Source organism: Erythrolamprus reginae, chromosome 2, assembly GCF_031021105.1.
Source record: "Erythrolamprus reginae isolate rEryReg1 chromosome 2, rEryReg1.hap1, whole genome shotgun sequence".
Classification (NCBI taxonomy): domain Eukaryota; kingdom Metazoa; phylum Chordata; class Lepidosauria; order Squamata; family Dipsadidae; genus Erythrolamprus; species Erythrolamprus reginae.
In genome coordinates this window covers 204,154,116-204,176,988 of record NC_091951.1, presented here as the reverse complement: position 1 = coordinate 204,176,988, position 22,873 = coordinate 204,154,116, and the positions used below count along the sequence as shown (strand labels likewise).

At 41.9% G+C, this 22,873-nt stretch overlaps 1 protein-coding gene across 3 annotated transcripts in view; it reads left to right on the top strand.

Annotated features, from left to right (window-relative positions):
* Positions 1-22,873, top strand: part of L1CAM (L1 cell adhesion molecule) — an 86,893-nt gene that overhangs the window by 53,405 nt on the left and 10,615 nt on the right. For 2 of the 3 annotated variants that reach the window (XM_070741374.1, XM_070741371.1), the window contains 5 exons: positions 1,654-1,815; positions 5,200-5,322; positions 6,337-6,501; positions 21,057-21,185; positions 22,436-22,508. In XM_070741374.1, coding sequence (XP_070597475.1) covers positions 1,654-1,815; positions 5,200-5,322; positions 6,337-6,501; positions 21,057-21,185; positions 22,436-22,508 — 652 coding nt within the window. The remainder of the gene's footprint in view (positions 1-1,653; positions 1,816-5,199; positions 5,323-6,336; positions 6,502-21,056; positions 21,186-22,435; positions 22,509-22,873) is intronic. The other variant, XM_070741372.1, reaches the window with a different exon arrangement.

Here is a 22,873-nt window from a genome sequence, read left to right as displayed (position 1 = left end):
TCAATGTATAAGCAAATAATGTGTGCAAACCCATTAGGAAAGAAATAAAAGCTCGGAATTTGGGTGGGAGGAGGAGGAGGAAGAAGAGGAGGAGGACAGTCGCTGTCCAGAGCGAAGGGAGTGTTTCTTTTCTCAGGGTGCTAGCAGAGGTTTATTCCCTCTCCAAGTGCCCAGAGAAAGGAAAATGCTTTGTTCGCTCTGGACTGCCAAAGCCTCCTTAAGCACCACCGAAAGGCTCCTCTGGCAGCCCAGAAAAGCCTGAGATGGCCAGGATTAAAGGGGGAAGGGCAGGAAACTGGCCGGGCCTTCTTGGCGCTCTCAAATTTCCTGGGAAATTTTTCCAGGCTCGGGTTCTTAAGTAGAAAATGGTTCTTGAGAAGAGGCAAAAAAATATTGAACCCCCGGTTCTTATCTAGAAAAGTTCTGAAGTAGAGGCGTTCTTAAGTAGAGGTATCACTGTATAGGTATGCTGCTTTTGATGCTGTTGTTCATGTCACAACTTTCATTGAGTGGTTATTACTTCTTCATCAATATTGTTAATCAGAACTATACAGTCAAAGGACCTTTGAAGGTGATTAAGGTTCAGCCATGAAGGATGCAGTTAGAGACTCTCTGTGAGGTGACTATCGGGCCTGTACTTAAAAATCCCCAGCAAAGAAGAACAACTGTTTCTCAGATCAAATACTTCCCTGATGTTCTGCTGAAATTTGCTTTCCTGCTGTTTCTACCTGATGTTGTAATCCTATCTCCTGCTGTAATACAGAATAATTCTACCCCCAGTCTTCCAGTTACTTCAAGAATCCTAACATTTCCCCCTGTAGTCTTGTTTTCTATAAAGCTGAAATTACCTCTTCTTTCAATATTTTTTTCAAGGCAGAGACTGGTTTCACGGGACTTTCACCATGCTGGTTTCCATGTATCAACGTCTTTGTAAAATATGTGGCACCAGAATGGGTGGTAGCTTTTTGAAAGCAAAATAATTACGTCTTTCTTCCATTCCTTTATTTCAGTAGTAGATAATCACGTTTCTCATGAATCTGAAGGGACTTACGGAGACTCAGTATGGGAGAGATATTAAAAATGGAACCTGACTTCCAGCATATTGTGGCAAGACTCACTAGCTAGCAGTCGGTGATTTTTGCCACAATATGCTAGAAATCAGATTCCATTTATAATATATCTGCCTTCCCTTAATGCAGTGTTTCCCAACCTTGGCAACTTGAAGATATCTGGACTTCAACTCCCAGAATTCCCCAGCCAGCATTCGCTGGCTGGAGAATTCTGGGAGTTGAAGTCCAAATATCTTCAAGTTGCCAAGGTTGGGAAACACTGCCTTAATGCATGGTTTATTTGTTTGTTTGTTTGTTTGTTTGTTTATTATTATTATTATTATGATTGATTGATTGATTGATTGATTGATTGGACTTTTATGCCACCCCTCTCGGAGGACTCCTGGTTCCTTCTTATGTGTTTTACCCTTGTTGAACACTGCCAACTTAGCAACAGGATTTGCATTTCCTGGGATGATACCCACCTTGACCAAGCTGACAGGTTCTGGGAAATGAAATCCGTCAGTCATGGACAGCAGGTTGGATGACAATGGCATTATTTTCTGATAATTGACCTGTTCCACTTCTGCCATCTTGTGCCTAGCTAATCAGACAGAGATGAGCATCCACATCCCGCCCACCCAGTTAAGCGTCAATCTCAGCGAACTTGATCCCCACACTCCCTACAAATTCTCCTTGTGGGCCGAAACCAAAGAGGGTCGAGGAGAAGTATCCTTGATTGAGGAACATACAATGCACGAGTCAGGTATGTGAAGCCTTAAAAATATTTCCCACTCATCTTAGAGAAAGAGATGATATATTTCCTACAACATTCTCCCAGAAATCCTGGTCAATCTGCTGAGCTGAAATACGCTTAATTTTAAAAATTATTATTTCCTGTTTGGTTTGCTTTCTGCCTTTTGTTAAGAAGCTCATTTTGAAAACATAATGCTCCCTGTTTCAGTTTTCGCTTTTAATAACTCTGTAAAGAGACTATGACTGCCCTGATAGTCTCCTGAGAGCATCCATGGCTTTATGGCCTGCATTCGCACTTACAACCCTCACGCTATTCCAGCAGTCACGCAATTGCAATTTGGGCACTTGGCAGCCGGCTCACATTTAGTTGCAGCATCCTGCGGTTTTGTAATTATAGCCTTTGGGCCCATTGGGGAAGTTGGATTGGCTTAATGACTTTATGATTCATTTAACAACCATGTTAAGAATGGTCATAACATTGAATCCGGTCATGTAATGATTCACTTAATGACTGTTTTGATGACGGAGATTCTGATGCCAATTGTGGTCATAGGTCAGTGATGGCAAACCTATGGCATAGGTGCCACAGGTGGCACATGGAGCCATATCTGCTGGCACGTGAGCCATTGCCCTAGCTCAGCTCTGATATGCCTGTCTGTGCTGCCAAGCTGATTTGAAGCTCACAGAGGCGATGGGAGGGTGTTTTTGGCTTCCAGAGAGCCTCCAGGTGGCTGGGGGCAGGGGTGGGCTACTGCCCGGATGGGGGGAACGCAGTGGGGTAGCGAACATGGAGCTTCATCCCAGAGCACCCAATTTGCACTGAAAGAAGTTGAAAGGAAAGGCAGGGTGTCCTGCATAAGCCACGCCCTCAGTGTGGTAGTAAAAATTTTGGTAGCCCTTCACTGGCTGGGGGGGAGCATTTTTACCCTCCCCCAGCTCCAGGGAAGCCTTTGGAGCCTGGGGAGAGCGAAACGCTAGCCTACTGGGCCCACCAGAAGTTGGGAAACAGGCCGTTTCCAGCTTCCAGAGAGCCTCCCGGGGGCGGGGAAAACTGTTTTCATCCTCCCCAGACATTGAATTATGGATGTGGGCACTCACACATGTGTGATAGTACTCGCCCACGCTCCTTTGGCACCCGAGGGAAAAAAGGTTCGGCATCACTGTCATAGGTCAAGGACTCCTTGTAGACCAGTGATGGTGAACCTTTTTTTCCTCGAAAGCGCAGGTGCATGCACTATTGTGTGCATGTGAGTGCCCACACACATAATTCAGTGTCCCCCTGCCCCCCACGCTTGTGTGCATGACCCCACCTCCGCCCCATTTCCAGACTTCCATTGGGCCTGGTAGGCCTCTTTTTCACCCTCCCCATGCTCCCTGCCCCCACCTGGAGGCCCTCAAGGATGCAAAACGCCCTCCCAGAGCCTCCATGTGAGATGAAAATCAGCTGGCCGGTGCACACATGCACGCTGGAGCTCAGCTAGGTCAACGGCTTACAAGCCAGCAGATATGTACCACAGGTTTGCCATCACTGCTGTAGACCATAATTGGTTCTATGATATTGCCATAGATTACATCTCTACTAGGGTCTACTCAAATGGTTTACACTGTTAGCCCGTGCCTTTCTCTGTCACAATTCTTTTAATTTTAATTTAATTAATTTCTTATTCAGCTGTGAAAAAGCTTTGTGAGTGTGTTTGGCCTACTATGTCATACAGAGTTGGGTATTCTAAAGAAAGCATGAAAGTCAAATTGAATACAATAGAATTAGTTACTTAGTGTGTGGCCAAATAGGAAGAGGTAGGGCTGAGATTCAATGAGTGCTGAATGAACGTGTATGTAATTCAAAATAAAATGACAGTATAGATCAGTGAGGGCGAACCTTTTTTCCCTCAGGTGCTGAAAGAGTGCGCGCACGCGGTATCGCGCATGCGCAAGTGCCCACTTCCATAATTCAATGCCTAGGGAGGGTGAAAACAGCTTCCCCTTCCCCCTGGAGGCCCTCTGGAGGCAGGAGACAGGCTGTTTCCCAGCTTCTGGTGGGCCCAATAAGCTCATGTTTTGCCTTCCCCTGGCTCCAAAGGCTTCCTTGGAGCTGGGGAAGGGTAAAAAGAACTTTCCCCATCTCCCTGGAGGCTCTCTGGAAGCCAAAAATGCCCTCTCGGAGCATCTGTACAAGCCAAAAATCAGCTGGCCAGCACACACAAGCACGTTGGAGCTGAGCTAGGGCAATGGCTCGTGTGCCAGCAGATATGGCTCCAACTGTGGCACCCGTGCCATAGGTGTGCCATCACTGGTATAGATTTTCAGATGGTCTGGTCCTGTAGAGGGAATAAGTATTGAACTGTACAACAACATTTAGAAACATAGAAACAGGAAGAAACATAGGAAGATCAAGTGTTGAAAAAAAAGACTAAAAAATCATGGTTGTATGAGTTGTTGAGATCTTGAAAAAAACAGAGGGGCGTTTGTTTGTTTGTTTGTTTGTTTGATTGATTGATTGATTGATTGATTGATTGATTGATTTGTATGCCGCAATATATGAAGCAATGTGTGGATGCTGTGTAGAAGGAATGCTTGGTTTGGCTTGATATAAAAAATATGGAGAAATGTGTTGTACGGTTTGGGTGTTCTAGCTATGTTTCCTAATCCCCCCCCCTTATCTCACCTTCTAATTGCTTTATCTAACTATTTCTTATTCCTTTGCTGTGCTCTACATAATGCTGCTCTCCCCAAAGGAAATAACATGATATGTACATATGTATATACATATCTACTCAGCGATACTGAAGTATCAGATGTCATAGTGGATGGTCCAGCATTCAAAGCAATTTGAAAACAAGAAACTGCAGCAGCCGTGTATCAGGTTGTGTTGGCAACATAATCAGAACTTATGGAGAGAGTAACCATTAGACACACTCAATGTAAAAACCCTGAATTTTTAGCTAAGGAACATTAATATTCACAGGGACCTACACTACAGCAGCTCCTTCAGGATGCGAGTGCTTTCTTTGATCTCAGCTTCTTTTACCTTTTTTCTTTCTTTACTTTTTAAAAGCTCCTTTCCAGGGATTCACCCCCCCTTCCCCCAAATGTCTGATTTTGTCTGGGCTGGGAAATTAAGCAAAGGCAAGCATGGATGGGAAACCACCACAGAATCTGCAGTCAAGCCATGGACTGCATTGGCAAACTAGTTTATATTGCTGCCACAGAAATTGAATGAGTATGTTTCAGTTCCCACAGTGGAAATATAGTTAATCTGGTAGTTTTTCCCCCCGAGGTCTTCATGACCTTGCTGTTCGCTCTGAAGCCTGCAAGGGTGGGACTTGTGTAGATTCTCCAGAGATTGTGATTTTAATACTTTCCTCTCTCATTTCCTCCCTGCCTCTATGCCCAGTGAACTTGTCTTTTGTAAACATCAGTGTGGAGGAGACAGGAGAAAACTTCACCACCATCACTTGGACCCCACGTCAGAATCAGCGATATGTGGAGTTTGCCGTCCATATTATGAGCAAAACAGGTAAAAAGAGGGAGGTGGGTGTCCTCTTTCTTGTATGGGTCTTCGTGGTCCTATCTCAGCCATGGATAGGCATCTTTTGGGATGAAAAGCTCTGTAGATCTATCACTGTTGGCTTAGAAGCTACCCTTGTTCTTATGTATGTGCCACTTACAAAATCCTCTTTCAGAGGGGGTGGGGGAGAGACTCTTTTCATTCCATTCAGGACTAGATGGAACTAGATCAATGGTTCTCAACTTGGGGGTCAGGAGTCGATCGCCTGTTTCACAGGGGTTGCCTAAGACCATGGGAAAAGACACATTTCCCATGGTGTTAGGAGGAACTAAAGCTTCTATTCTGGTGCCTTGGAACTATATTTTTACAATCCGACCAATCAGGCATTTACAGTGGGTGGGGGGGTTTCCCTCTGCCTGTCCTGCCAATCAGCTTAAAGCTCTGTTGGGAGGATTGGCGCTAGACTTATGGTTGGGGGTCACCACAACAGGAGGAACTGAATTAAGGGGTCGTGGCATTAGAAAGGTTGAGAACCACTGGACTAGATGTTCTTTTCTACCCTCTTTCCAGTCATTTGTAGCAATATCTCTGGCAGGGGTGAGGAATTTTCTCTGCCTACCCAGCTGATTTATTGAAATTGCAAATTTTATATGTTGGGAAATCATTGATTTTCAAATGTTAGAAGGGGACAAGCTTCTTCCTTTTGAAGGCCTTTCTCGTAAATTCCTACTTTTCTTATGAGGAAATAAATGGTTTTCAATCACTGGGAGTCCATAGTAAAGTCCACTTTCCATCAGCTAGCAGCTGAAGAGTAATGAAGAATAAGGTCTTAATCCATGACAGCAATAAAGGGAGGGAGAGAGAGAGAGAAAGAGACAGAGACAGACAGACTGACAGACAGAGGCAGAAAAAATAATAACAATAAATTACAACTGGCTGGATTCCTATTAGACTAAAATCAAAGGCAACACAGATTGGGGGAATCAACCACAACCTTTCTGTCCTTCCCTTTATTTCAAACAGATAAAGGACAATGGCGTGAGGTAGGGAAGGCCAGTTCTGGCCAGGGCTCATACAGCATTCCAGATTTGCAGCCAGGCAAGCAGTATCGTGTCCGACTGGTGAAAGAGCACCGAACTGGGGACGTTCAAATTATTTGGGAGTCAGATGTGGAGACCAGTGGTGTAGGTAAGTTATACTGGAGAACCAGGAATCATCCAAAACATAATTATTCCTTATTAATTAATTAATAATATAGAAATGATCAAAATTCATCTTTTTTTAAAAAATTAACTTGCTGGTTGTTTCCTGAACTGATTTATTTAGCCAGAATGGGATCAGACATTGGAGGACAAACTAACCCTAATTAGGGCATGAGTTCCTTTATATTGGAACAACAATTTTATCCATAGATTAATGTGGATCTAGGTTACAAACTATTCCTACAAATTCCTCACTCAATCAAAAAGTTGGGTATTTTGATGATAAGCACCACCTAAACGTCACATTTAGTAAATTTTGATATTTCCTTGTCACATTAATGAATGAATGAATTAATTAATTAATTAATTAATTCATTCATTTTGTCCAATGCACAACAATACACAATGAAGGTTATAGAGGTTATACTCATGTAAAATATATTAGAGAAAGAATAGAAGCTAAAATTTAGGAATACAATACATCAATTAGAGAATAGAAGGATATTATGAGAGTAGTATAAGAAGAATAGAATAGAAGAATAGTAGATACGATATATGCGATATAGGAGAGACAATAGGACAGGGGACAGGAGGCACACTAGTGCACTTATGTGCAAAACAACTGTTAGTAGAATGCAAGAAGGAAGGAGGAAGGAAGGAAGGAAGGAAGGAAGGAAGGAAGGAAGGAAGGAAGGAAGGAAGGAAGGGGTTTCTAGTAACAAAATAATGCATTGGGTCTATTGTGGTATAATTTTAAAGTAAATGAACAATACCTATTGGCAGTTAGCACTCCATGTTCTCTTTGTAAACTCTTTGATACGTATGCAGTGAAAGGCTACCAAAATGTTTACTACCACACTCTGGGCGTGGTTTATGCAGGATGCCCTGCATTTTCTTTCAATATCTTTCAGTGCAAATTGGGTGCTCTGGGGTGGAGCTCCATTTTTACTACCCCACTGCGTCCCTCCCCCCCATCTGGGTAGTAGCTCACCCCTGTATGTATGTATACTTTAGAGTAGGGTTGTACAAAGCCTGATGAATGCTTTCCCAAGGATGGGTCCCGACATTTGGGAACACCTGATTTAATAATTAATTTCCACTCATTTCCCAGTTCAGTAGCAAGTTGGGAAATTTCAAAATTCTGCCTTCCAATGATCAAGCCTAACAATTTAAAGAAATCTCTCTATTGTTCAACTTCAAATTCAAGTGACATCCTCACTTTTTTGTTTTGAGATGGAATATGATTACATTGAAAAGGAAGAGAGTTTGCCTTGTTGGGAATCTGCATGGCAAATTTCAAAGAGAGACCCCGAGGGGCTGATTGTAAAGGGACACCCGTTTTGTTCACAACTGTCTATCAGATTAACCAAATGAATCCACTAATCCCTCCCAGGGGGGTCACTGTCACTTTCTCCTTGCTGCTGTTGGTCCACCCATCACAAAATATCCTTCCCTGGCTGCATATCTGCCAGTGTTATGCTGTCCAGAGCCGATACTGTGCTAGGATGATTTCCTAAGCTAGCACTGAATGAAGCTGACCATCCACTACTAGCCATTGAGAGGGCTGCTGTTTTGCTGCTTCATGGACTGGGTGCTCCCAAGGCTAGGAAGGTAGGAAAAATGAAAATGGTATGGCCATGCAGTTTCAACTACTTGGCCAATGTTGGGATCTGGCCTTGTATTCAAGTTTTAGGGCTTTTCCACCATATAAACCACATATACCCTGTTTCCCCGATAGTAAGACACCCCCGATTGTAAGACGTATCGGGGGTTTCAGGGGGGTCGGCTAATATAAGCCGTACCCCGAAAGTAAGACATATGTCTTACTTTCGGGGAAACACGGGGGTATTGCCCGGGGGGGAGCCCGATGACCTCGCTTCCAAGCTCCCCGCGCGCCCCTCGCCTTCGCCTCGCCGCGGCGCCACTGCCTCTTCCCCGGCTTGGCAAAGCGAAGGACGGCGCTGGTCCGAAGCGAGCCAAGCGGGCGGCGGCTTGCAGTGAAGGCGCTCGTCCCAGCAACCGAGTCCTGCCGAGGCTCGGCTGCAAGCGGCCAGTGAGGCCGACCAGCTCCGAGGCGAGCGGACGGAGCTGCGCCCTCCTTCGCCCGCCTCCTTTCCGGCAGGCAGGTGGGGCTGCCCAACTGCGCAGAGCGGCTCCTCCCCTCCAGACACACGCTTCCCCGACACGCGTCTGTGGCTCCACGCGTGCACACCGCTTGGAGCCCTGAGGTTGAACTTGGAAAAGGGCTCACGAGGCTCCTGTCCCGCGGCTGCCCTTCTGGACTCTGGGGAGATGCCTTCGGGAACGCGACCCTTTCAATTTTTTTCCAATGTAAGACATACCCCGAAAGTAAGACGTAGTGGGGCTTTTGGGGGTAAAAAGAAACACGGTACTCAGCCACCCCGAGTCTTCGGAGAAGGGCGGCATACAAATCTAATAAATAATAATAATAATAATAATAATAATAATAGTAATAGTAGTAGCAATAGTAATAGTAATAATAATAATAATAATAATAATAATAGCATTTCATGATTGTGCGATTCTCTGACATTGAGAATTTCTGCCGCTTTTTGATTTGTAAGCTTTGTTTGTTTTGTCCTGTAGCTCATTTGTCGATGGCTGCCCAGGTTCCATAGCAGCCACCACGGTCCTTTTTATCCTGGGCGTTGACCGAGCCAGTATTGACTTCTTTTTGTTTTGTCTCTCCATTAGTTTAAATGGGTTAGGTACGTTTAGTCTGGCTCCTCTGCTCTGACCACTCCGGCAAGGTTAGACCTACCAGTAGTTTACACTACCACTGGCACAGCTCTCAGCTTCATTGAAGCACACAAGCCCCACTACCACGACAAGGCGTACCCATAATTCGCCGCTACATCACTCAGTCTTAGGTGCTTGGGAAGCACCCGACTGGTGATGAAATACGAAATCCAGCATAGTGATCTTGTTTGCTGTGTTGTATTGACAAATCCTATGGCATCTCAGGACTCCTCCACAACTGGATTACTGCATTCCTGTCAAACAGGCAACAAATTGTCAAAATTGGTAGCGCCATCTCCACCCCCGTCCCTGTCATAAGTGGTGTTCCCCAGAGAAGCGTACTAGGTCCTACTCTCTTCATTCTCTACATCAATGACCTCTGTGACCATATCGAAAGCAACTGTGTTCTTTTTGCCGACGATGTGAAACTTTTCAACACCACTGACAACACACTCACTCTCCAAAAAAACCTGGACTTTGTTTCAGACTGGTCTAACACCTGGCAACTTCAAATATCAACCAACAAATGCTCTACCCTCCACATCGGCAAAAAGAATCCAAACCGCACATATGAACTGAATAAACAATCTCTCACTGCCAACCCATACTCAGTAAATGACCTTGGAATACTAATATCGAATGACCTAAGTGCTAAAGCCCATTGCAACAATATCGCCAAAAAAGCTTCTAGAGTTGTTAACCTGATCCTACGCAGCTTCTGCTCAGGCAATCTCACACTACTCACAAGAGCCTACAAAACTTTTGCCAGATCCATCCTAGACTACTGCTCATCTGTCTGGAACCCATACCACATCTCAGACATCAACACCCTTGAAAATGTCCAAAGATATTTCACCAAAAGAGCCCTTCACTCCTCCACTCGAAACAGAATATCCTACGAAAATAGACTAACAATCCTGGGCCTAGAAAGCCTAGAACTACAGCGCCTAAAACACGATTTGAGTATTGCCCACAAGATCATGTGCTGCAACGTCCTACCGGTCAATGACTACTTCAGCTTCAACTGCAACAACACAAGAGCACGCAACAGATTCAAACTTAATACGAACCACTCCAAACTTGACTGTAAAAAATATGATTTCAACAATCGAGTTATCGAAGCGTGGAACTCATTGCCGGACTCAATTGTGTCAACCCCTAACCCCCAACATTTCTCCCTTAGACTCTCCACGATTGACCTCTCCAGGTTCCTAAGAGGCCAGTAAGGGGCATACATAAGTGCACTGGTGTGCCTTTCATCCCCTGTCCAATTGTCTTTCCTTTCTCTCACTTATCATATATATTTTCTTTCTTTCATATATCCTCTCCTGTAAGTTCACTTTACCCTTATATATATTACTACATGTCAATTTTTCTTCCTATGTATTTGTGTATTGGACAAATGAATAAATAAATAAAATTAATAATAATAATAATAATAATAATAATAATAATAATAATAATAATACCACCAGATAGGAATGAAAGCAGCTTAAGAAATCCCTTTCCAGATTTCAGCCCTTTAATTGGAAATACTTAGGATTATTTTTTTAATATTCAGTCAAAATGGGGCTTCCTATTGGAGTGGTGCAGTGGCCAAGAGGTGGAGCTCTCACCTCACAATCAGGAGGCTGTGAGTTCGATCCTAGGTAGGAGAAGGTATTTCTCTCTCTGGATACAATCTGCTGAACAAAACTCTACATTGGTGATAGGAAGGGCATCTGGGCAGTAAACACTCTGCTAGCTCCATTCACTTGCCCAGACTCCAACCCACCCCGATTCCTCGGAGAGGGGCGGCATATAAATCTAAATCCAAATCAATTAATCAGTAAATCAATAAATCATTAAAAGATAATAATAATAATAATAATAATAATAATAATAATAATAATAATAATAATAATAATAATGGGACTTCCTATAACTTAAATCCGTCTGTGCTCAACAACCAAAAGGTTCTTTTTCTAAGTGACATCCCTCCCGGTATTTGAACCAACTTTCCTCATGGGACTTAAATTCTAGTCCTCTGATCATCTTTATCGCCCTTCTCTGAGCCTGCTCCAATTTCTCTGAATGTAGTGCCCAGAAATGACCACACTACTTAAGGAGACTAGCCAAAATAGTTGAAATTTCTGCGATTTATGAATTAAATTACACCTTTTAAGCTTACCGTATATTAAATTATACAGCTATTGAAAAGTGGTTGAACATGCTTTTTGATCCACTTAATTATCGTGCTATCCAGCCGACATTTTACTTACTTTTACTTTACTCGTGACATTGGGATATTTTGTCAGATGCTGAAATCAAGTTACAGTTGTGCCTACTGCATTCCCACAATCAATTTTAAAATGATAGAAATAGATAAGGAAACCGGCAAGAATTGTTCATGACAAATCCATGCTGACTTCTTAGTTTATTGTTTCTAAAATGCTTTGAGATCCATATCTAAATGATCTGCTCTAGATTTTTCTGAGATATTAATCCCACTAAGTGGTCTGTGCATTAATTTGCTGGATCTTCCTCTTGCTGAAGAAGGAGTCCATATGTCCAGATTCAGAGACTCTAAAGCAGAGGTGTCAAACTCGGGGCATCACATTGTCATCATGTGACGTATCACGACATTTCCTCCCCTTCGTTAAACTGAGGGTGTGCATGGACAGTGTGTAAATGCACTTGGCTTGCGGGCTGGGAGTTTGACACCCCTGTTCTACAGTAACTGTTGATTGATTTTGAAGTATGCTACATTTTGCAGATAAAGCTTTGAATTTGAATGACTCTTAAATGGAAAATCCTTATTGAACTGGAAGAAGAAGAAGCCAAAATATCACCTATCTATTGTTTGCTAAGTGCTATTGCTAGCTTTGACTTGGTAATGAAATACTTGTCTGAAAAATAGTTATTTACTAGATTTCCACCTTATCTTTCACTTGAAAGCTCACATAATCGAGCTTTTAATGGACATGGTCCCATTTTTCCTCGCAAAAACTCTACACAACTGATTGGTCTGAGAGAAAGAGAGAATAATTGGCTCCAAATCACCACTTGAGCTTCCACAGCCAAGTGTGGAACCTGGATCTTCCCACTGCAGTCCAACTTCTTAGTATTTACTCCATTTAGAAGAAGTTATTTAACTTCTTCTAAAAAAAGGTTCTGCCCTTAATTTAGAGCTGTGGAAGCCAGGGAGGGTTTCAGGAGCTCCATTTTTAAAAAACTTATTTCCACCATCGGTGCTGAAACATAGTTAATTGATAAAATCTTGACTTCAATTTGTAGGTCTCAAATTTTATTTTTATTTTGGACCCCAGAATCGGTTCTGGATTTTCCTTTTGCTTTTGCTTTTAGCCTACACTTTTCTGACTTTTAGCTTGCCTCTTGATCTTAGGTTCAGTCACAATTTTTTTTGGCTGGACTGTCAGGAAATAGATATTCAAGAATATGCTCTGTAACCTTCTGTCATACTTTCTGTTCTCTCTTCTGCCCATCATGTTCATAAGATTCTTTTTTCTTCCCCAGTTTTACTGAGAGCCTCACTCCTTTAATTTTTTTCTCTTTGCACTTTGTAGACAGAAACGCATCTGATTTCTGTGCAACTTGTGGATTTATTGGTCCCGTTATCCCTCTTCTCAGTTAAAATCCCATAATTACATAAGTAGTTTTTCATTGAAATCACTGTTTTGGGCTCCCTTTGCTTTTGTAATTTCTTTTTGGAACATTACATGCAACAGTTCAATTGTTGGTAGAAACGTTTATTTTGTCCTCCCTCAGGTTTTGCTTACCCCAAATACACTAATGCAGGTCTCATTTTAGGGCAAGGCAAAGTAGGCAGTAGCCTAGGGCACCAAAGCTTAAAGGTGTCGAAGCAAATCTCCTTCTGAATCATTCTAAATATTCAATCTTTGCATTAGCAGGAGGTGGCGCCATCAGTCAAAGTGGCCTAGCAGTGCCCTATACCCTTCCTCTGCCAATGTCTTAAAGCAGGGGTGTCAAACCTGATTTGATTGAGGGCTGCATCAGAGTTGTGTTTGACCTTGGGTGGGGGCGTGTGTGTGTGTAGCTGGGGGCAGGCGTGGCTGGGGCGTGGCCAGCTCAACATCACTCATCAAGGATCTGTTTTCGGCAGCGATGGCCTCCTGCAAGCAAAAAAGGAGCCTGGATAGGCCACGCGCAGCTTCCCTGAGCTCCGTTCTTGCTGATAGAGGGCTGCAGGAGGCCACTAAGGCTGAAAACAGAGCCTGGGAAGGCTGGTACTTCGTTGTTTCCAGGACAACCCCACAGGCCAGATCTGGCCCCTGCAGGCCTTGAATTTGACAACCTTGCCCTAAAGAAGGGCTGTCCAACCTTGGCAACTTTAAGCCTGGCGGACTTCAACTCCCAGAATCCCCAAGCTGGGAGTTGAAGTCCGCCAGGCTTAAAGTTGCCACAGTTGCAGACCCATGTCCTAAGCCTAAGGCATAGCTCTTATGCATTTTATTCCCTTTTGGACCACCAACTACAATTTGCATACGTTTTCTCAATGTTTCTGTTTCTTCCTTCAAAAATGTATTAAGATGAAAAAGATTGGAAAGAAGCACAATGCCTTTTGATTCGTGTCTTTAGTAGCTTTCACTTGGAAGGGCTATTACTGTACTCTTTATGTTAGGAGTGCTATTATTAGGAAAGTTCATAGATGCATTTTCCTGGCTCAGAGAATAAAACCTCTTTGAAAAGTGAAATTGGATTTTTTTTTAAAAAAAATTACTTATTTCATTATTGTATTTATTTAAGGATATCGTAAGACAACATTTCCATTTTAAAAGTAAATTATTTGTGAAAGGTTCTAGGTTTTTAAAAATTCTATTCATAACTAATATTTTTGAATATATCAGAAGGGATTTTTTTTTTTGCAAAAATATGTTTTTGTAATTGCCATATATTTAGTTTTAAATATTGCCTCCTTCCTGATGTCTCAGGCATTTTAATACATTTTGTAATTTATTATTTATAGTTGTTTTATTTGATGTGACATTTCAAAGAAAGGAAAACCACTCCAGTGTTTGGAAAAAAAATTCCATTTTCATACTGTTGGAAAACGACAGGTTGAAGGAGACCCTTGAAATGCATTAGTCTTTGGAAAAGATGAAGAAAGCAGGGAGTTAGTGACGGTCTTGCAATATTTTAAATGTCATAGCAACAAAGACAAGAAAGCTGCTTCTTTCCTTATATTTCATAGAATATAACTGATAAATGAATTTTGGAAAGATCTGAGTATGACAACACGTTTATTGTGCATAAAAATATGTTTATTGTGGCTTAAAATATGAGAATAGTGTTTTTTTTGCTGTTTGTGATGGGGAGAAATTTTCAGAAAATGTTTATTTCTTATTGACATTTCCTTTGCTTACTCTGTGATCCAAGCCTATGGGAAGGGGATAAAGTGGTAGATTTTTTTTTTGCAGGCTGCATAACAACTTTTTATGCACTAGATAAATTATTTTATGCTTTCTTTAATTGCTTTTGAGCTGCTATGTTGAGTAGTGGTTCTTGGGTTCTAATTTATTTTCTTGGGTTTTGAGGAATACATTTCAGGATGGGGAATAGGTGATAATATTTTTATTTTGTTGTAAGCCACTTGGTCACCATGTATATGAGTGGCAATTGGGAGATATAAATAGTAAGTAGATGAACAGACACAATTTTTTCCCCAAAACTGTACTCTGCTTTTTCCTGTTAGTTTGACTCGGCTTTTATTCTGTGCTGTGCTGTTTTGTTTTAATTTACTTTAAACTTGTATTTATATACTGCCTAGGAAATTAGCAGTAAGTGGATTGGACTTTTTACAGGACTTTTCAGCTTCATTAAAATAGATTTAATTTCATAATTATCGGATGGCTTTTATAACTCCAGAGTCCCTCCACAAATGTCCTGAGGTATATATTAAAAAACCCAACCCAAGATGAATAAATAAACAACCAAAAAAAGCCACTTTGAGTCCGTTTTGGAATGAGCGGCATATAAATAAATAAATAAAAATACCCTTCATCCCAGCCAGTTTTCTACCAGGTTGGCTGGGCACAATAAACCGGGCTCAGCGTTTGATCTTGTGAAGCTCAGTGCCTGGTAGGCAAGCTGCCTTCCTGTATGGAGAAACTTTTTCCCTTTTTCTCCCCTCCTTCTTTCTAAATTCACCTCTAATTCTAGATTTCTCCCAAGCAATTCTATCTGCAGAGCGACCTGCTAGAGGAATGTAGTCAATTTTACAGGGTTATAGTATTTGAGAAAAGTGTCTGGCAACAAGAAAAGCACTCCACTCCTCCACTCCACTCACAACAGAATACCCTACGCAACTAGACTTACAATCCTAGGTTTAGAAAGCTTAGAACTACGTTGCCTTAAACACGACCTAAGCATAGCCCATAAAATCATCCTGGATACGACTCCTTCAGCTTCAACCACAACAACACACGAGCACACAACAGATACAAACTTGAAGTAAACTGCTCTAAACTCGACTGCAGGAAATACGACTTTAATAACTGGAGAATTGATGCATGGAACTCACCATCTGACTCTGTAGTATCATCACCTAACCACTGTTCCCTCTAAGCTCTAAGCACTTTTCAAGCCATGATGGGGAACATGCCTCTCCGCCCGCCTGGGTCTGGCTGCTGACACTTTCCACCCAAGGAGATTCCCCTCCCTCTTGCCCTCCTCCCCCCTTCCAACAGCCTCCAACTTTGCCCCTCCGCCATTGCTGTTCTTCGCTTCTCCTGCTTTCTCTGTGGGGCTCAGCACCATTTCTACCCCGCCCGATGGCTGCAACCTTGGAGAGAAACCTACCCCGGAGTCTAGTGGGGGGCGATCTGCTCCTCCCAAGACCGGTTTCCCTTCTGCAGCCCCCCCCCCCCAATCTGCCTGCATAGAGCGCCTCCCACTCTCAGCTCCGTGGGCCATGCCCTGGTCAATGATGCGGCTGCCTTTAGACAGGATCCCCTCAACCTCCTCCTAGGGAGAGTCTCCAAGTCCCCTTTCTCTGGACATCTTCTCCAGCCCTTCACAGACAAGACAAGCTTGGAAGAGGAGCAGAGAAAATGCTTTAGGCAGAAACTGTAGAGTGGAAAATTAAAGGGCCTGAAAACTGATATTTTATTTCTCTGGTTGAGGAAAGAAAAGAACACAGTGGAAATTTATTTACACTTTTCATTTTTTTCCCCTCCCATATTTGGGCAGACTAGGGTGATCCAATAGAAAACAAAACATAAGATTCTTCTCTGGTATAAACTGAAGCAGAAGTGAGCCTGTGGTTTAGAGCAGTGTTTCCCAACCTTGGCAACTTGAAGATATCTGGATTTCAACTCCCAGAATTCCCCAGCCAGCATTTGCTGGCTGGGGAATTCTGGGAGTTGAAGTCCAAATACCTTCAAGTTGCCAAGGTTGGGAAACACTGGTTTAGAGGTTAAAACCACTGCTTTGCAAGGCAGAAGGTTGGAAGTTCAAATCCCAATAAGAATATGGCTGTCTGAAGAGAAAATAATAAATGAGCTTGAAATAGATCAGCAAAAATATGTTTTATATATTTTATTTATTTATTTATTTTTGTGTGAAATACACACCAATCCCAAACTAAAATCCCAGATAGTGTTCTACTGAACACATTTTGCAAAGGAAGTTTTGCGAAATCAATAACACTGATTTCGTTGTTGTCTTGGGTGACATCTGTGAAAAAATTTAAGGTGCTCAGGCATAAAAATGTGCCGCTCAGACTCTATACTTTTCCGCAAACGCCCCCACCCTACTCCAAATTAGAGGGAACAAGGGCTATCCACTGTTGACCTCACCCAATTCCTAAGAGGTCAGTATGGGGCGTGCATAAGTGCACCAGCGTGCCTTCCATCCCTTATCCTAATGTTTCTCTCTTACTAGTATCATGTATATAAATATTGTTGTATCTTTGTATACCACCAATACATACTTGACAAAACAAATAAATAAAAATAAATAAAATAAAAATAAAACAAGACTATTCTTATCATGGCATTTACCAAAGGTTTCAATCAGTGAAGGGCTACCAAAATTTTTCCAACAACACTGTGGGCGTGACCTATGCATTTTCTTTCAACATCTTTCAGTGCAAATTGGGTGCTCTGGGGTGGAGCTCCGTTCTTGCTACCCCACTGCGTTCCCGCCCGCCCCCCAGTCCGGGCAGCAGCCCACCCCTGGTTTCAATAGACAAGATAATGGTGAAAATGTGGCAATTTTCCTACTGATCAGCTGGTGGGGGAACGCTGATTGTTTCCTTATTTTCTCACTTTGTGCAACATCAGCATAAGTGAAGCTAATCACTCCAGAGAGCCTGAAGGCTTCAAATACTTTGGGGGATTGAAGAATGCAAGTGATGGAAATAATGAGAAGTGGAAATGGCCTCATTCTATAATTATGGCAGTGTGGAAGGATCCACTGAGATGAAATGATATTTCCAAATTCTACATTGGGCATGTGGGAGAAAGGAAAACTTTAATTAGCAGTTTGGGGGAAGGGCCAACAAAGAACCTTTCTTAGAACTTTTCTCTTCAGGAAAAATGTGTTTGGGGGGGAAAAAAACCAATTCTAAGTGAACAGAGGAGAAAATCCTTCCAATTAATTACCACCACAGAGCTATAACCATTACAATGTTTGAATTCTTAGGAGACCCTCTGATCCAGAATTATTTGTTTGTTTGTTTGTTTACACATGTGTGAGATTTTGGCAATTTTCGGATATTTTTTTGCTTCTGCACATGCACGGAAGCAAAAAAAAATTGCCCAAATCTTGTGTGCCCACGTGTTCCTCTCACAAGATTTTACTCCCTGTGCATGTGCAGAAGCTAAATCTCATTCAGACGCACACAAATGCCAATCACCCGGAACTGCGCCCGCACCACACCGGGAGTGGCAGTACCCTGTTTACCCGAAAATAAGTCACCCCTGAAAGTAAGACATAGGAGAGGTTTCGTAGAATTGCCTAATATAAGGCATCCCCCGAAAGTACGGTAAGACGTAGGAGACTTCTCATTTCGCAGCATTCCTGAGCAGAACACATATAAGACTGCTGTCCATAAATTGCATCCCAAAACGCTGCATCAATCAGATTTAAAATGCATCCAACACGCATCCAACATGCGGCTGCGTGTTTGGATGCATTTTTGCTGCAGCAGGATCGCACCCTACCATTTACCATAGTTTTAAATACAGTAGGGGGTCTTTCAGATCAAGAATTGACATGTCAATTCTTGGAACGGATCAGAAAGATGCATACAGTATAAAACACACATCGACGACACTGTTCCCTCTAAGCTGCATTTTTTTCTTCATTTTAAAAAAATATGACATCCCCTGAAAATAAGACGTAGCACATATTTGGGAGCAAAAATTAATATAAGACGCTGTCGTCGTCTCCCCCCAAATTTAGAAAATTAGAAAAAAAAAATAGAAAATTAGTACAGCAGCTTCTCAAGATCCTTTCAAGCTCAGGAAAGGCAAAAAGAAGCCCTTAGAATTAGTCCCCAATATTCTCCCACCAACCAGTATGTTTTTTTTCCAAGGAGAGCAACAGCACTAGGTTGTCCATCTCTGTAGCTTATTGTCAATTTTTAAAGTTTTTTATTTTTATTCTCATACAGATATTTTCACATATTTATCATTTCATTTCTCGTTTCATTCTCTTACAAAATCTTTATACATATATTCTATATTTATCTTATTGTGTTATTAGTTCTATGTTGCTTTTTTTTTACCATCCTCCCTTCCCATCCCATAGAGCCCTTCCTTCTTTCTTCTTATCATCATCTTTCTCTTTCTAAACCTACTTCTCCCACTTTCCTTCTCTTCTCCTCTACTTTCCCCCTGCCCTCTTTCCTCACTCTCTTCTCCCTTCTTCTCTTCTTTACTCCTCCTCTTTCTTTCTTCTTACTTCTCTCTTCCCTTCCTCCTTCCTTTGCAGTTCTTTCACCATTTTTCTGGGATGGTATTCCAGCAATCTTGAATTCTTTTACACAGTCTTGCATTTTTCATACTGTGTTCCATATATATTCCATTAATCTATTTATTTTATCTTTATGTGTTTGTTTATTAATAGATTTCAAAGTTAAAATTTGTTTCGCTCCTCCACCCTTTCCTCTTTCAAGTGTTACATCTGAGTTACATCATTTATTTATTTATTTATTTATATATTTAACCATCCATAAAACTTCCCCCAAGTCTTATAATACAATGGGTGTTCTTTGTCTTTTAATCTTAGTGTTAATCTGTTCATTTCAGTCCAAAATTTTCTTTATTATCTGCTCATCTCCAGGAATGATACCCTGCTTTCCAATTTTGTGCAAATATAATCTAGCTGCTGTTGATATATGTATTATTAAATATGTATGTTCTTTTTTGCATTTTTCTGGTAACATTCCTAAAAGAAAGATTTCTGGTTTTAAATCTGGTTTTCTTTCACCATTTTTTCTAATCTTGTTTGTATCTTAGTCCCATTTTTTTTTGCTTCTTTACACATCTACTACATATAATAATAAGAACCTGGTATTTGTTGACATTTCCAACATTTTACTAATTTGTCTTTAAACATTTTTGATAATTTTTCTGGTGACATATGCCATCTATAAAACATTTTGTACATATTTTCTTTATTTGCTGTTGCCATGTTTAGTTTGTAATTTCTTTCTTGTATTTGTTGCCATTTAACCAATTCTGTCGTATATCCAAAATTCCTCCTCCAAATTATCATTGTTTCTTTTACCACTTCTCCTTCCAATTCAACTTTTTATTTATTTTTATTTATTTATTTTGTCCAAAACACAATAATACACAATGAAGGTTATAGAGGATACACTCGAAGTAAAATATATCAAAGAAAGAATAGAATAGAAAATATGGGAATAAAATACAGTGGTACCTCAAGATACGAACCCCTCGTCTTACGAACAACTCAAGATACAAACCCGGGGTTCAGAAAAAATTTGCCTCTTCTTGCGAACTTTTTTCGTGTTACGAACGCCAAACCCGAACTTCCGGGTTTGGCGTTCGGAGGCTGCTGGGAAGCCGCGCGGCTGTTTTAAAAGGTCACAGCCGGGCGGCAGTGTTTTTTTTGCGGGGTTTTTTTTGGGTTGCACGGATTAATTGACTTTACATTGTTTCCTATGGGAAACAATGTTTCGTCTTACGAACCTTTCATCTTACGAACCTCCCCCTGGAACCAATTAGGTTCGTAAGATGAGGTATGACTGTATATCAATGAGAGAATAGAAGAAAAGATATAGGGATAGAAGAGAAGATATAGGAGATATAGGAGAGACAATAGGCCAGGGGATGGAAGCACAATAGTGCGCTTATGCACGCCCCTTAATGACCTCTTAGGAATCTGGAGAGGTCAACCATCGATAGTCTAAGGGTAAAATATTGGGGGTTAGGGGATGACACTGTGGAGTCCGGTAATGAGTTCCATGCTTCGACAACTCGATTACTAAAGTCGTATTTAGTAACAAATAATTATATAATTTCTTAATCATATTTCCATCACTCCCTGTCAATGTCTCATCTAATTCTGGTTCCCATCATAAATCCATTTTTAAAAAAATCTTTTTTCATATCTTGATTGTATTTGCAAATGTGTGAATTCCCTGTTTCTCTAGCTCTTGTCTTGTTGTCCTTATGGGGTGGGTTGACTGCTGACATCTTTGTGCCCCTTGTTTTGGGCAAGCGCACTGCTTGGTAGGTAACAGGCAGTGAGATGATATTAATGCTAAGCACCACTTATTTCCCACAGTTCAAGAGAAACAAAGAAGCTTTGTTGCGGAAGGTTGGTTTATCGGATTTATCAGCGCCATTGTCCTCCTCATCCTGGTTCTGGTGCTTCTCTGCTTCATCAAGCGCAGCAAGGGCGGCAAGTACTCGGGTGAGGTGCCCCCAGCCCCACCCTAGCACCTCACGGCAGACCCCGTGGGCATCCCCCCAGGCTATTATCAGTTATCAGTTATAGAGCACACTTAGTGTGCCTGGTGCCGTTGGTCCTCACAACAGTCCTGTGAGGTAGGTTGTTATCGTTCCCATTTTACAGAAAAGAAGCTAAAGTTTTCAACTGAGTTCGAAGTTTGACTCTTGGGTCCAAAGCTCACATCAACGCTTGAGCTGCAGGTCTGGGGTAAATGCATTGAAGCCAGACTTCCTCAACTGGAGTTATACTACTACATCCATAACCGCCTGCCGGGTTGGCAGAAAATCATGAGTGTTTAGTTCAGTAATCAAGATAGCACATCAGGGTCAAGTTAGGGAGCTAAAAACATGGTGGGGAAATATTGAAGATATTATAGACACAGCTGTGCTATCTGCTTAACCTGGTTTAATGATTAATAAAACGAATAAAGCAGGCTGGGAAACATAGCAGGCAAGTGCTCTTCCAGCAGATACCTGGCTTTTTAAAAACTGCAACTCCCATCACTGCTTGCCAAAGAAGATGAGAAAACATGTTTGTTCTTTTCAATCCAAGAATAAAAAGGTACCCTTGAGCAGAAAGACAAAACAGTAAATCAAGATAATGATGGTAGCGATAGTGGTGGTGGTATTAAAATAGATGTATTGTTCTTACAGCACTATTGCTTCTTTGTATAATGCTTCACAAGTGTCTTAAAAACTGTCCAGAGATGAGGATGGATTAATGTACTTCAATCTTCTCTGATTCTGCACCTTTCAGAGGTGTGGGGCATAAATCACTCTTCTTTTCTATCCAATGCTGTGACTGAATATTCTGTCCGTGAGTGTTGGGAGTTGTAGTTCTAAAGCATCTGGAGGGCCCGGGGGTGGGGGTGGGGAAGGCTGTGGTACAACAAGGGTGGACATGTTCTTTTTTACAACGGTCCCTTTAACTCCAACCTCCTAGCACTATAGAGTTGCTCTCAACCCCCACCCGCCATCTTGCATTCACATCTTGCTGGTTATGCCCTTATTTCAAGGAGCTAAAGAGAAATCTAGCCCCACTGATAGAAACACCCACATGGACACACGTCCTTCTTTTCCCATATTTTTAAAGTTTTCCTCATTGCTCCTTGGGAAATCCCCCTGCCCACCCCCTTCCCAAGCTCCCACTTTGGAGGGTCCCTGCCCCCCAACCCTTTTGCCTTGTGTAACATACTTTCTCTTCTACCCTAGTGAAAGACAAAGAAGATACGCAGGTGGATTCTGAGGCCAGGCCTATGAAGGATGAGACCTTTGGAGAATACAGGTACAATAAATCATTGTTCCTTTTCATGGCTAGGAAACAGCAAATTGCACGAAATAAATGAAATACAGTGGTACCTCTACTTAAGAATGCCTCTACTTAAGAACTTTTCTAGATAAGAACCGGGTGCTCAAGATTTTTTTTTTTGCCTCGTCTTAAGAACCATTTTCTACTTAAGCCCGGAAAAATTTCCCAGGAAATTTGAGAGTGGCACAAAGGCCCGGCCAGTTTCCTGTCATTCCCCCTTTAATCCCAGCCATCTTGGGCTTTTCTGGGCTGCCAGAGGAGCCTTTCGGTGGTGCTTAAGGAGGCTTTGGCAGTCCAAAGTGAAGGAAGCATTTTCCTTTCTCTGAGTGCTTGGAGAGGGA